We start from the raw sequence: 13,878 nt of genomic DNA, 5'->3' as shown, positions 1-13,878 counted from the left end.
ATTTACAGATGAGATAATAAATGATGTGAATCAGCAAAATGGCAGGATGCTTTAAATAACTTCCTGTCATTTTGTACATCTCTCCTGTGGGTTCATAGGAGGAGGAGATTTTTGTCTGATAGGTCTTCGCTATAGACTAACATAGCCTGTGATTCTCAGTCCCATGCTTCTTGCAATAGCACTTGGCTGGTTGCTTTGAAAGTGACTTGGTAATGATCATTTCTGTTTATTTAGCCTTCAAAATCACAGACAACACTGGATGCTCTGAAGAAGGAAGCAGGCCTACCTCGGCTGTCACTCATGCTAAACATTAGGCTATACATTTTTCACTTGGATATTTGGATAAAAAAAAAACATCAAGGACATCAACAATTTTTTTTTTAATAAAAAATATGTCAATATAATATTTATAATAAAGCTTTAAAAACATGTCATTTAGGTAGTTAGTTAGTTGCTTAGTACTTTTATAAAGGTATGTCTATAGGTGCCTGAGAGTAGACTTTCTATAAGTGCCCGATATAGCTGCCTGGAAGTTGGATATTTTTTTGTATTGAATGTGTTTAAAGATATTTAACGTAACTGGTGCACAACCACAGGAAGCAAAAGTTTTTCAGTTGACCTCTGACCCAGCTTTAAATGCCCTCTTTGGGAAGGTCATCTCACAGATCATCCTCAACCTCCTGTTTTCTATTTTTATGGGTTATACCTTTCTGTACCATCAACAGACTGAGTGTGTTCAAGCTTTTGGGCAGTTTTGGTGGCATGTTCTGCAGTCATGGCAAGAGTCTGGTTAGCATTTTGTCTACTGTTTTTCTTATTTACAAGCACAGCCTGTCTAGACGTGAGTCAAATCCTAGGTAGGTTTCTCTCTTTCTTTTTCTGTTGATTTAAATGCACTGGTTTGCTTTTGATTGTTTGTGAATTTGTACTTTTGCATTTTAATGTTGGTTCTTTTTTAGTCCCTACAAATGATGGAATTTCTGGAGTGTTGTTAGTCCAAAGCAAGACCAACCAGTACAGTTTTAATGCCACCACAGCCAGTGAGGCATGTGAGGCTATTCAAATGAGAATTGCAAACCTAGATGAAGTGAAGAAAGCTAACCAAAATGGCTTACAGACATGCAGGTAAAGCACTATTTAATGGGAGACTTAGTTAATTAAAATATTACTGTAGATATATGATATTGAGTGAAAATGGATGCTTTGTATATTTTAAAGTACAATACCAGATAATATTCAGTGAAGTAAAATATTATGTGTGTTGTCACATGCTGTCTAATTAATAGTGGCCAAAAGTGATGCCCGGACTAGGAAAATTTACATCTTCACCCTTTATTCAAAAGTTTGTGAAATATATATATATATATATATATATATATATATATATATATATATATATATATATATATATATATATATATATATATATATATACAGTGCTATGCATAAGTTTAGACACCCATACTAAAGTTGACTAAAAAGAGGAATAAAAAATCATCTTTTGGAAACTGAACTTAATGCCTTAATTTAAAAAATTAGGAAAAATCCAACCTTTAAGGACACCAATTTTCTTTGTGAATGAATTATGTATCGTAAATAAATAAATGTTCTTCCTTAAAATACAGGGTGCATAAGTTTGGACACCCCTATGTTAAATTCCCATAGAGGCAGGCAGATTTTTATTTTATGTTTTAGGATACTATGCATCCTGATAAAGTTCCCTTGGCCTTTGGAATTAAAATAGCCCCACATCATCACATAGCCTTCACCATACCTAGAGATTGGCATGGTTTTATTTCAGTTAGCCTAATAGCTGGTTTGATTTGCATTGAGAGATGATCTTATGGAAAGTACCCCATGCCAATCTCTAGGTATGGTGAAGGCTATGTGATGATGTGGGGCTATTTTAATTCCAAAGGCCAAGGGAACTTTATCAGGATGCATAGTATCCTAAAAAAAAAAAAAAAAAAAAAAATACTTAAAAATAAAAATCTGCCTGCCTCTATGGGAATTTAACATAGGGGTGTCCAAACTTATGCACCTTGTATTTTAAGGAAGAACATTTATTTATTTATTTACGATACATTATTCATTCACAAAGAAAATTGGTGTCCTTAAAGGTTGGATTTTTCCTAATTTTTTAAATTAAGGCATTAAGTTCAATTTCCAAAAGAAGATTTTTTATTCCTCTTTTTAGTCAACTTTAGCATGGGTGTCTAAACTTATGCATAGCACTGTGTGTATATATATATATATATATATATTTTTTTTTTTTTTATCAATATTGCATGTTGTCAATTCTTTTATTTGTGATAATGCAAGAAAAAAAAAATAAATAAAAAAGCCAAATTGTGCAGACATAATGTTTTGGCCAGGCTGTCATATTGCAAAAAACAAGAGAGAAAAAAAATGGTAATTATGTTTAATTATAATTATGATTATGTTCAGTATATGCTTTTTTTTCTGAGAGCTGTTTGTTTTCTTTGCATTTATATTCTATTAATTTTTTTATTTTTGCATAATAAAATAAAACCTGTAGCTGTAGATCGCCTTGTTTTGCCAAATTATTTTGTCAGATAAAACTTAACCAAGTTTAATGTTTTTTTCCTTCTCTTATATTTAAAATATTTACAAGTAAAATAAAAAGTACAACTAAAGTATCTAAAGTCCTCATATTTTGTAGTATTTTGCCAGTACTAAAAGTTTATGTTTCTTCTAAGAGTGCAATATCATTCTTTCACACAGGTATGGTTGGATTGAAGAGCGGATTGCAGTTATTCCTCGAATTGAGAGAAATGAAAAATGTGGTCGAAACAATTCAGGCGTTTCTGTTTGGAAAACTGACATCAGCAAAAAGTTTGATGTTTATTGTTTTAAACCAGCGGGTAATTATATGTGTAATATGTTTTTGAAAATGCTTTCATCATAATAATCAGTGCCTTGAAACAGGGAACCATGATGTTTAATGTGATTTGAAAGAAAATTATATAATATGTCTGGACTTTGGATTTTGTTAAGAACATATAATGATAATAAAATCAGTAAATAAATTTGCTAACATAGTTTGTCAGTAAAATGTTACCCTGGACCACAAAACCAGTCACATGGGTAATTTTTAAGCTAAATAAATAAGCTTTCCATTGATGTATGGTTTGTTAGAATAGGACAGTGTTTGGCTGAGATACAACTATTGAAAATTTGGAATCTGAGGGTGCAAAAAAATCTAAACATGGAGAAAATCGCCTTTAAAGTTGTCCATTTATGTTCACGATTGTGCTGCATTCACTCACAAAAAGAAATGCTTTATATATTTAAGGTAAGACATTTACAAAATATCTTCATGGAACATGTTTTTTACTTAATATCCTAATGATTTTTGGCATAAAAGAAAAATCGATAATTTTGACCCATACAATGTATTTTTGGCTATTGCCACAAATATACCCGTGCTACTTGTGACTGGTTTTGTGATCCAGGGTCCCAAATGTGCAACATAATCAGAATATGTCTCTCTCAATGCACCTCAGGTCCTTATGGATCATTTGAAACAACATCAAGCAGGCCTCAACCTACAACAGGAGGAAGAACACCATCAAACAAGCATTATTCCACTGAAACAACCCATCCATCATCCATTAAGTCAACCTCTTCTCCTGCCTACACATCCACCCCATCCATTTCCTTTGCTTTCAACACTTCCTCCACAACATTTATAACATTTAGTCTTTCTGACATCAGTGACAGTTCCCAGGCATCAACAAGCCCTCTGTCTCTTTCAGAACTTCCAGAATCTTCCAGAACCTCACCCAAGTTCTCAACTTCATCCCCTTCGACTTCCTCTTATTCATCCAGTCATTTTCTTTTTCAGCAAACTTTAACTTCCACAGGTCAGCCTGCACTGTCCCAGACCACTACACCTCACGGAGCACCCAGAGGTTGGGTTTTAAAAGTTACATAACTTCTTAATCACTTTACACATTCATTTGATCACACTATTTTGTCGTTTTTATATTTTAGCAACTCCCAAAACAATTGTCATCATTTCTCTTGTGCTACTGCTCTTGTTGGTAGCGGCAGGTGCAGCTTGGTACCTCAAAATGTATGTTTTTACTTTTAATTACTATTATGAAAGAGACATGCATAGGCTATGCATTACTTACTGGTCTAATCTCCATGCTTTTTTCAGCAAGAGAGCGCAACAGTTTCCATCTTGGATCAGAATAAGGCCAGAACAGATTACTGAAACGGAGATGTGGAAACGAATAAGTGAGAGGCATTGGATGCCAGAACAGACCAACAACAATAGGAAATTTAACAACATCATCCTTCAAATGGAACAAGACCCAAACTCTCCCTAAGAAAACACTGTACTTTGTATTAAAAAAAAAAAAAAAAAAAAAAAAAGAAGTTCTGTCACTGTACCTGCATGTAAAAGAGAAACCTGCACATTATTCTGATTTTTCTCTACTCGTGTTCCACAGAAGAAAGATTTGAAACAACATTTTCATTTTTGGGGTGAAAAACCAATGATTTTTTTTTTTTATATATATATAATCAAATACTAAGAACTGATGTAAATACTAGTTTGTTCTTGATCATTTTTTTATCACATTTGACCATTAATTAACTTAATAGGCTAAATGAGAATAATGTGTACTCTTTAAATGCCTTAGTTGTAGTTTATCTGCTTCAAGGTTCGATGTTTTTGTTTTTTACAATCGAGTCTGGTCGTTACGTCATCAATCCGCGTCAAAGGTTTTCTTGCTATCATCCAGCTTGTCATATCTCGAATATTTGCTTGGATAAAACAAATGTCAACAGGTTTGTACACATTTATTTGCATCTCGGTGAGTTCTTGTATATTTGTAGCTAATACTAACTTTTGGTGTATTTGCTTTAAGAGATTTATGGATTGTTTTGGCTAGGCAAGCTAACACTAGTAGCCAGATGATTGTTTTTGTAGTAATATTCGACATACAAACATCATCAGTATTTAAGCCGCCGTTTTCACATTCCGAAATAAACCTATATTGTTCACTCGTCTACTTAGTTATTTTAAAAGAGAGTTCGTTTTGTTTCGTTTTTTTTTTTTTTTTTTTACGTTACATCAAATTGGGCATTTGCAAAGCATTGTTTCACATTTGTTAATATGAATGAATATGAATGAATGTTTCAGAGATTATTTCAAAGTCTGCTAAATGTACCGCTGATCTCAATTGACAACTTGTGACAATTTGTGGCCGTATGCTTTTAATATTGTTTATATTGGTCGCTGCGTAATAAGCATTAACCTAATTTTCATATATATTTTAGGTTTAACTATTTAGTGGGTGGGATCCAAATGCCTGTGAGCACTAATGAAAATGCTTCCTTTTGCTCTCTTCTACATTACATTAAATATCTACATCATCACTCATTTATTTCCCCCAAATCCTCAAATGTTATTTAAAGGTCTGAACAAGTTTTCAGTGTTGTCTCAGACTTCAGGACCCCACAGTGTATGAATAAAGGAATGTCTATATCTATGACTGGCCACCAGTTCTTTTAACAAATTTAATCACATTTTTGTGAAGTTTCACTACACCTAAATATCTATTCGGTGTGACAAAATAAATACATTTTTTAAAGTTCAGATATTTTAGTGCTTTCTATGAATTTAAATGAGATAATACAATTGCATGTGTAAGAAAATACTGTTTAAAGTACAGCATGCCATACTACAGGGCAACATGTCATGTCAGCATCCTCTCTTGTCTAGGGCCACACCAGCAGTGAATGAGGTCTAGAGTTGTTACAGAGCAGACCTCCATCTGGAGCCAGGATGGGCCAGCATCTTTCTGGCCAGGCAATGACCAGACTGCCTGAGAAACTGATCAAACATGTGGGGCTAGTGCGTGACAGTGGCTACCTCAACTATGACGAGTTCTTGGGTCGTGTGGCGGAGCTCAATGATGTGTAAGTGAGGCTTTTAGGATAAATCAATATAGTTACACAATAATCTGATAGAGTTTGATAAGAATATGGCATCCCATAAAAAACATAATATTATTATAATATGGAATATAAAATGGAAAACAATAACAATTATAATAAATTTAAATAATGATAATAATAATATTTTTTTAATTATAGTGGCATAAGAATGTGGCGTCTCATAAAAGACTAAAAAACACAATAATCTGCTGGAGTTTGATAAGAATGTGGCATCCCATATAAACCATAATATTATTATAATATTGAAAATAATGTTAAATAATATGTAAAACAATAAGAATTATAGTAAATGTAAATAATGATAATATTATGTTTTTTATGGGATGCCACATTCTTATCAAACTCAAGCAGATTATTGCAACTATAATTAAAAAGTAACTATTATTATTATAATATTAAATAATATATAAAACAAAAAAAATATATTAAATAAGTAATTTAAAGAATTATTATTTGTTTATTTGAAAGAAAAATAACTATACAGATATATAATCTAGTTCTATTTTTTTAATTTGCATATAGTGATGTAAGAATGACATATATACACATTATCCTGTTTGACAGATGTGGAATGACTTAATTTTCTTCCACAGAACTGCTAAACTAGCCTCTGGCCAAAAGAAACACCTTTTGTTTGAAGTGCAGCCTGGATCTGATTCAACTGCTTTATGGAAGGTTGCCGTGAGAATAGTGTGCACCAAGGTGAGATCAATGTACAGACCCATACATTTATCAGTGGAATGTATTAATATGATTACAATGAAGTCAAGCTATAGACATTAGTCATTTGCTCTGTGTGGTTGATGTTTATCTAGGGTGGGATGGCAATTGTTGCTGTTCTCTCTGTGTCCTTGTAGATTAACAAGGAGAATGGAATGGTGGAGGCCTCCCGTATTATGAACCTGTACCAGTTTATCCAGCTCTACAAAGACATCACCAGTCAAGCAGCTGAAGTCTGGAGTTTAGAGGTGGCAGCAGAAGGATCCTCAGGACCGCTGTCATCAGAAGACACCTGCCAGGCCAGCATGTGGATGGGCAGGTACTGTTTGCCAAATCTGCACCTGATGTAAGGATGTATAGTGGATGACTCATTGTCTCACCCAGCAAAATATGCTATTTGTGCTCTGTAACAGGGTTAAACAGTTGACCGATGAGGAAGAATGCTGTATCTGTATGGATGGGAAAGCAGACCTTATTCTGCCCTGCGCACATAGCTTCTGTCAGAAGTGTATTGACAAGTGGTAAGAATCATCTGTGATTCATTATCATGACTGATTAATCGATTAGTTCACCAAAATAAGGAATTACTTACCCTCATATTGTTCCAAACCTTTATGTCTGTGGAACAAAAAAGGAGAAAATCTGATTCTGAATTCTGGTCAGGGATTGGGTCTTTCAAGCTCCAAATGAATAATTTAGACCGCCTTTGTGAATTGGATCCTGGGTATCAGGAAAGTTTAGTAATCAAAACTTAATTAAACAGGCTGGGGTGAATATAATACTGCTGATCAGCAAAACATGTGTAAAATACTCAATACATGTTTTATTCAATGTATACTGTACATATGTATTGAAAATGGTTGGGGTTGGGGGGGGGGGTCGATCACATGCCTGATATTGGTTTATGTACATATTGGTTCATGTAATACTAATATATCAATCCATACGAATTAGAGGTCGATTGATATTGGAGCACGGATATATCATTTATAATAGATACTGCAATATTCCATTAAAAAAAAAAAGTTGTCTTTTTTTTCATAGTGACTTTAAATACTGTTCTTAGTCTTTCCTTCCTGTGACAGAGCAGCCTAGAGAGAAGCTACACATTTTGAATTAAATGACAGATACAGTTTATTATGTAACCAAAATGCCAATAATTCAAAAAAAAAAAAAAAAAAAAAACGATTTTATGCATAATGTGGGACTTTTAATTAAAAACAATCCTGAAATTTGGACTAATTTTGAAATGTCTTTGCTTTACTACTTCCAGCTGCTTACTTTAAAGATGAGGCAGATCAAATATGCACTCTCACAACTATAATGCATCATAAATCATCAACAGTATCACCTGGCATAAATGTGCGGTTTTTATTGTTTGCAAACTGCTTTAAAACCGCACCAGAGCGAGCAACAGTGCCACATTCTGACCCCACCTTTTGAAGTTTATCATCACATTAAAGTCGGCATGAAATCAGGAATGGACCATTTTCACGGACTGTGATGACGTTATCATCGTAAATCTAGTTTTTCCCATTTTCATGTTAATTGTTTTTTATTGTGATTCCTGTTTTTGACTTTTAACAACCTTAAATTTGATCAAACTTAATTTAAGACTACATATACTACAAAAATAATCAATTTAATATATATATAATATATATATATATATATATATATATATATATATATATATATATATATATATATATATATATATGGTCTTCAGTCCTCATTCATTTTTTTTTTATTATTATTATTATTATATGGGGGAAAAAGTGAAGATTTTCAGAAAAAATAGGGGGAAAAAGACAAACTGGTTTGGAACAACATTATGACAATAAATAATGACAGAATTCACAAATCATTTTAATCAGCCATGACAAACCCTGTGCTTTTGTGTGTCTATGCCTCAATATAGGAGCGGTCAGAGCCGAAACTGCCCCGTCTGCCGAATTCAGGTGACTGCCGCTAATGAATCATGGGTCATGTCAGATGCTCCCACGGAGGAAGATATAGCTGGGTACATTCTCAATCTTGCAGATGAAGCCGGACACCCACACAGACCTTAAAATTAAGCACTGTGCCACCGTCAAACTCACTGGCTCCCCATAACAGATGCCCTTCTTTAAATACTTATTTTATAGGGTGACTGGGTATTTGTTGCACTATATAGTGTCATTCACTGGAGGCAATAACTGCTGATTATTTGACTTTGTTTTGGTCATATTTTTACACCTAGTCAATTGAAAGACTGGATGCATATTGGTAAATTCTAGACAACATGTAGCTGTAAAACATAATTCCCTCATTGCACTGCCGTTTTATCTTGTTTGTGAAGTAACTGCACTTAATCATGTTTGTTCCGTAAAGGCCTTGTAATACCTGAAAAAGCATCACAGAATCAGCATGTTCAACAGTTTAATAGTATTGTTGACACTATAATTCAGTCAAACATGATTTAGTAATGTTGATGTGCATTTATAATCTAAGGTTTAACAATAATTAGAGTGATCCATTTGACATGAACTCTTTATCTGTGCAAGTTGGACCAAATGTTAATTATTGGGCATGACTCTGTTATATTACATTCATTATGAAAAATAATTGGATCGTTCAAATGGATTAACATTTGAGAATGAACTAATTTGCTTGTTTTCTTCTGAAGCTTAATAGGTTGCAAATGAAACCTTTATTTTATAGGGCATCGCTGACACATTCAGTGGAGGTTGGTTACCTTTTAATTTAATTTTTCAGTTTGAAATCCTAGACTTATCATCTCGCACTTTTGTGTGTATGAGAGAGACTGTGAATTTGTGGGCTTAGGGAAGTCACTTGTATTATAAAAGATATGATAATGTATAGTTCAAACTTTCTACATCTATTTAAAGTATATACATGCAGTTTATGATGATTTAATCCAGTTTATCAAGATCTACTATCTAGTTTTAAAAATGTTAACTTCTGCAATATTCTCACAGATTTATAGAGATTGGACTGAATGTTAATAGTTTTATCAGAGAAAATAACATTATTAGCTGCTTCCTAGTGTTGTTTTGGAGGATATTTTTTTTACTTATGGACTAAATTGGGATGTTTGATGTTCTCAGTTCTGTCATCTTGTGTAAATCTTGAACAATAAAGTAAATTGAATATTTTTTTCTAGTTAGTTTGTTTGAAGACTGTAACAGTTCCTAGTACTTCCACTGGGTAGCAGTATCGAGCAAATAAAGAATAATATTTCTAATTACCTGGAATATGAACTATCGACAATCTCATTATGAATTGATTCAGCAAGGCTTTTTTGACACCACTTTATTTATTTTACTTTGAGTGCAGAATTCAGATATTAGTGAAGGTATGTAGCATTCAGGAGGTTTTTTCAGAGGCCAAGCACCCATACATTATACAACATCCTTACAACAGTTTAACCATCATTGTTGGTGTACAAAATGTGCAAGTTCAAATACACAAGTCTATTTTGTGCCACAAAAAATCTCAGGTTGCAAACAAACTAGTTTATCAAGGCACATTTTAATTCCACTTCCTGTGACTTTTTTTACAAAAACATCTGCAAAAAGAATTCATTGTTCAAGTCAGAAACCCGAAAACTCCCTTGTTAAGTAAACAAGGATACGATGAAAATTTAAAATCGATCAAATCAGTGCTTGCCACTGAATGTTTAGCCCAGTGCGAATTCCAGGATCCAGAGATGACTCCATGAGATCTTATTGACTGTGCCAAGTATGTAGGCAACTTGTAGGCAGACATGAAGGGGAAAATCTTAGTGTCAAAGATCCTGTGGAGTCGCATGTCCCACTGCTTGGATTTGAGAAACCTGCGATAGTGAGGGTGAAACTGGACATGAGTAATTACTTTGAGGAATGTTCAAGGATAATGTGGATTAAGTGTTAATGTTACTGGTGTAGTCTAAAACAATTCCTGCAATCTCAATTGTATGTTGAGAACAAACATAGCCTACAAGCTTGCAAGTGGAAAATCCAGAAATGCTCAGATTGTATTAATGAATGCATGTTAGTGACTTTCATAAGGTCCACAGCATAAGATTAAAAAAATAACTTTCTACAGCTTCTTGATTTTAACTCTCGATTAATGACAAATGAATTCAAACTGAACAATAACATGTTTTTGGTAGGGTTAGAAATACACAGAGATATTAAACACTAGACTAGGAAGCCTTATTATTATTGATTGCACAATTATAGCAAATGTTAGCAAATTTAATCAACTCCTCAATAAGCTAAAAAGGAAGTTAATCCACCACTTCAGTTATAAGAGGTTTGCCGTTTTTGCAACCCTTTCAAAATGGGGCATATTGATACTTTGCACGTGACGTCAGTAGTACTGGCTGGCGGGCAAGAACGTAATTCTCTAGCAACGAAAACCAGTAAACTAATCAAGGATCTTGCCAGGACGTTGCCAGTTTTAATATACAAAAGTTGGTGTTTTGAGGTGTACACGACATGCCAGATAGTTGTTGTGCGACTGGATGCACTAACCGCGTTTGTTGCCCGCCAGATATCACGTGACTGCAAAGTATAACAGTTATAGTTTAAAAATATAATAAAAAGTAAAGCGCATTTATTTAAAAATAAGTAATAAAAGTATGTCCAAAATGGGTATTTTTCTATAATTAGTTAGATTAACACATAAATCAAACTTTAAAAAATTACTAAAAATATTACTTTAATGAATTACATAAATAAAGATGATTTATATACACCCATTTATATACAAGAGATGTTAGGCTACTTGTTTATGGATAAGCATTTTTTAAACCCAAATACCAAAGAGCAACGTAGTCTATGACGTCACAATGTTCTATTCGAGTGAATATTACTGTGCTATTGCGCTCCAGTGTGATTAAACTCATGAGAGAGAACATTGACTGCTATAAAGAAGGATTTCACAGAGAACAGCAATTTTTGTCTCGAAAATGTTTCAACCTTATTTAAGGTCATCCCGTGTCGTTCGCCCATTACCGCCATCATCAACCATCAGTCGACGAGAGTCTGTGGAGTTCACTGGTCAGACACCCACGCAATCACCACTCGTGGACATGGTGATTGGAAATAGGTATAAAAATGATCTGATCCGATCTAACCAGACTACTATCAGGCAGCATCCACGTATGCAGAGGCCGTCGATGCACATAGAGTTTGTGAAGCCCACTGGCCAGACACCCACGCACACAACACTCTTGATTGGAAACGGGCATAAAAATGATCCGACTACACCTAACCAAATGACCATCAGGCATCATCACCGTGTGCAACTGCCGTCTATCCACCGAGAGTTTGTGAAGCCCACTGGCCAAACACCCACGCTCATGGTGACTGGAAAAGGGGATACAAATGGTCTGACCCGACCTAACCAGACACCGCAGGCGAGAATTTTAACTACAACTGAAAGGCCAGACAGGGAAATGAACAAATCTCCAGTCCTGACTCTGCCTCCACTGGCCGGTCCCGCTGCTTTCAATATGCACAACCCCCGAGTGACAGCTCGAGCTCCGTTACGACACCCTGCTGCTCCTGCTCGTCTCCCACAACTTCTGCTTCCCCGGATAGCACCTGTGTGTGAACCCGAACCGGAGCAGTGTGTCCCGCGGTGAGCACTAATGTTCCGTGGTGAGCTGCGGCTGCCAGAGGGAGTAGCGTCAGTGCCGAACATGAAAAAACTGGAGAAAAGTGGAGCACACGTTTCTGTCGGTCAGCAGCTGGGACGTGCAGAGAGTTCCTCAGGGGCAGGGGCTCAGATGTAAATACACATATATAGGGGAGAGTGGGGTAAAATGAGCCAGTGGGTAAGTTGACCCACCCCGTTTCTAGGCAACTATGCACATTTGGTGTCACGGGACCATACATTTTGAAGGACTCCGTCATTTATATATTGCTGTGAAGAGGAGAAGCACATGGGACAAGAGGGAAGTTGTCTTTTCCACAAAAACACCTTTTTTGCTTGTTAAAGTAAATCTTCTGCATTTTAGGTATATTAGCCGTTTTGTCAAAGCAAATTGATCTAGGTCTAAAGTTGTGTATGGGACATGTTGGTGATTTGTCAACATTTAAAACCATGTGAATCATTAAGCTAAATGTTATCCTGAATTGCTAAGCTAGGCCGTTTTTACCAAAATGGTGACTATGGGGCAAAGTGAGCCAGATGATGTGGGGTAAATTGAACCAGTGGTTCAACCTTTTTGAAATGGAGAAAATCGACTGAAATGTGTTTAAATAAAATGTCTTTGTATAAGCAACATATTAAACTACAACATTTATATGCCCTAATATTTCATAAAAACGATAGGCTACAGTCGGACGAAATATGAAAGACAAAATTTTGTTGACTAGTTTTGGATAAATTATAAAGGTTTTTAAAGTAGACTACTGCCACATCAAATAAGCGTTTGTTTAGCAATTTCTGTTCATATGTTATATATATATATATATATATATATATATATATATATATATATATATATATATATATATATATATATACGCACAGTATTTTTTTTTTTTCAAAAATAAAGTCATCAACTAAGATGTTACTATAGTATTTGTTCCAATGTAGGCTATATTCAAATAAATGAATACATATAGTAAAATGTAGGCCTATAATTTTTTTTTTTACAAAGAAAGAATACACTTGAAATATTGTTGAAATTGTAATTGTTATTGTAATTGTAATCTTTTTAATAAAATAGCAAAACATATATTTACAATGTAGATGTAAGCTAAATCTTAAAAGGTCAAATATAAGCCTTCTCTTTAAATTATTTGTATTGTGCTTTATATTAGTGACACATTTGGGGAGAAGATTTTGTTTTTTTTAATAACCACGCATAAACATTATTCTCTCAAAAATACAAACATGTACATACATGTTGCTCACATATTATGGTAGCCCTGTTTTGTGCTAAATAGTGCATTTACACCTTTGCCATTAATATGTTTATAAGCAACTGGAAAAAGCACAAATGTCAGGGCATTTCAAAACATCCCAAGGGCCCCAAAAACACCTCAGACCCCAGAGGGTTAACATTGTTTAGAAAGGTAAGTGTGTTATTAAATTATTATTTTAAAGAGGCAAGTTTTTTTATTATTATGCTTGCATAAAAAAGTGAAAGATAGGATGGTCAAT

The 13,878-nt window shown here is 34.3% G+C and overlaps 2 protein-coding genes across 4 annotated transcripts; both read left to right on the top strand.

Moving 5' to 3' along the window:
- The first annotated feature begins 638 nt into the window (after nt 1-638).
- Nucleotides 639-5,524, top strand: lyve1b (lymphatic vessel endothelial hyaluronic receptor 1b). The gene is made up of 6 exons (XM_081372417.1): nt 639-857; nt 960-1,125; nt 2,746-2,885; nt 3,528-3,935; nt 4,018-4,099; nt 4,187-5,524. The coding sequence occupies exons 1-6, from the start codon at nt 776-778 to the stop codon at nt 4,356-4,358; spliced, it is 1,050 nt and encodes a 349-aa protein (XP_081228543.1). The 5' UTR covers nt 639-775; the 3' UTR covers nt 4,359-5,524.
- rnf141 (ring finger protein 141) lies at nt 4,702-10,355 on the top strand. Of its 3 annotated transcripts, none has more exons than XM_081372418.1 (6): nt 4,702-4,821; nt 5,759-5,955; nt 6,588-6,696; nt 6,852-7,033; nt 7,128-7,235; nt 8,636-10,355. In XM_081372418.1, exons 2-6 carry the CDS (start codon nt 5,822-5,824, stop codon nt 8,784-8,786), a joined length of 684 nt encoding a protein of 227 aa, XP_081228544.1. In that variant the 5' UTR covers nt 4,702-4,821; nt 5,759-5,821; the 3' UTR covers nt 8,787-10,355. The 3 variants fall into 3 exon arrangements, with proteins under 3 accessions (XP_081228544.1, XP_081228546.1, XP_081228545.1); XM_081372420.1 differs by having other exon boundaries at nt 4,717-4,821; nt 5,770-5,955; XM_081372419.1 differs by having other exon boundaries at nt 4,721-4,847.
- The last annotated feature ends 3,523 nt before the right edge of the window (nt 10,356-13,878 follow it).

This window comes from Scardinius erythrophthalmus (genome assembly GCF_964197995.2).
Source record: "Scardinius erythrophthalmus genome assembly, chromosome: 8".
In the NCBI taxonomy this organism is placed as follows: domain Eukaryota; kingdom Metazoa; phylum Chordata; class Actinopteri; order Cypriniformes; family Leuciscidae; genus Scardinius; species Scardinius erythrophthalmus.
The sequence above is the reverse complement of the archived record's forward strand: the minus strand, read 5'-3'. Positions and strand labels throughout refer to the sequence as shown.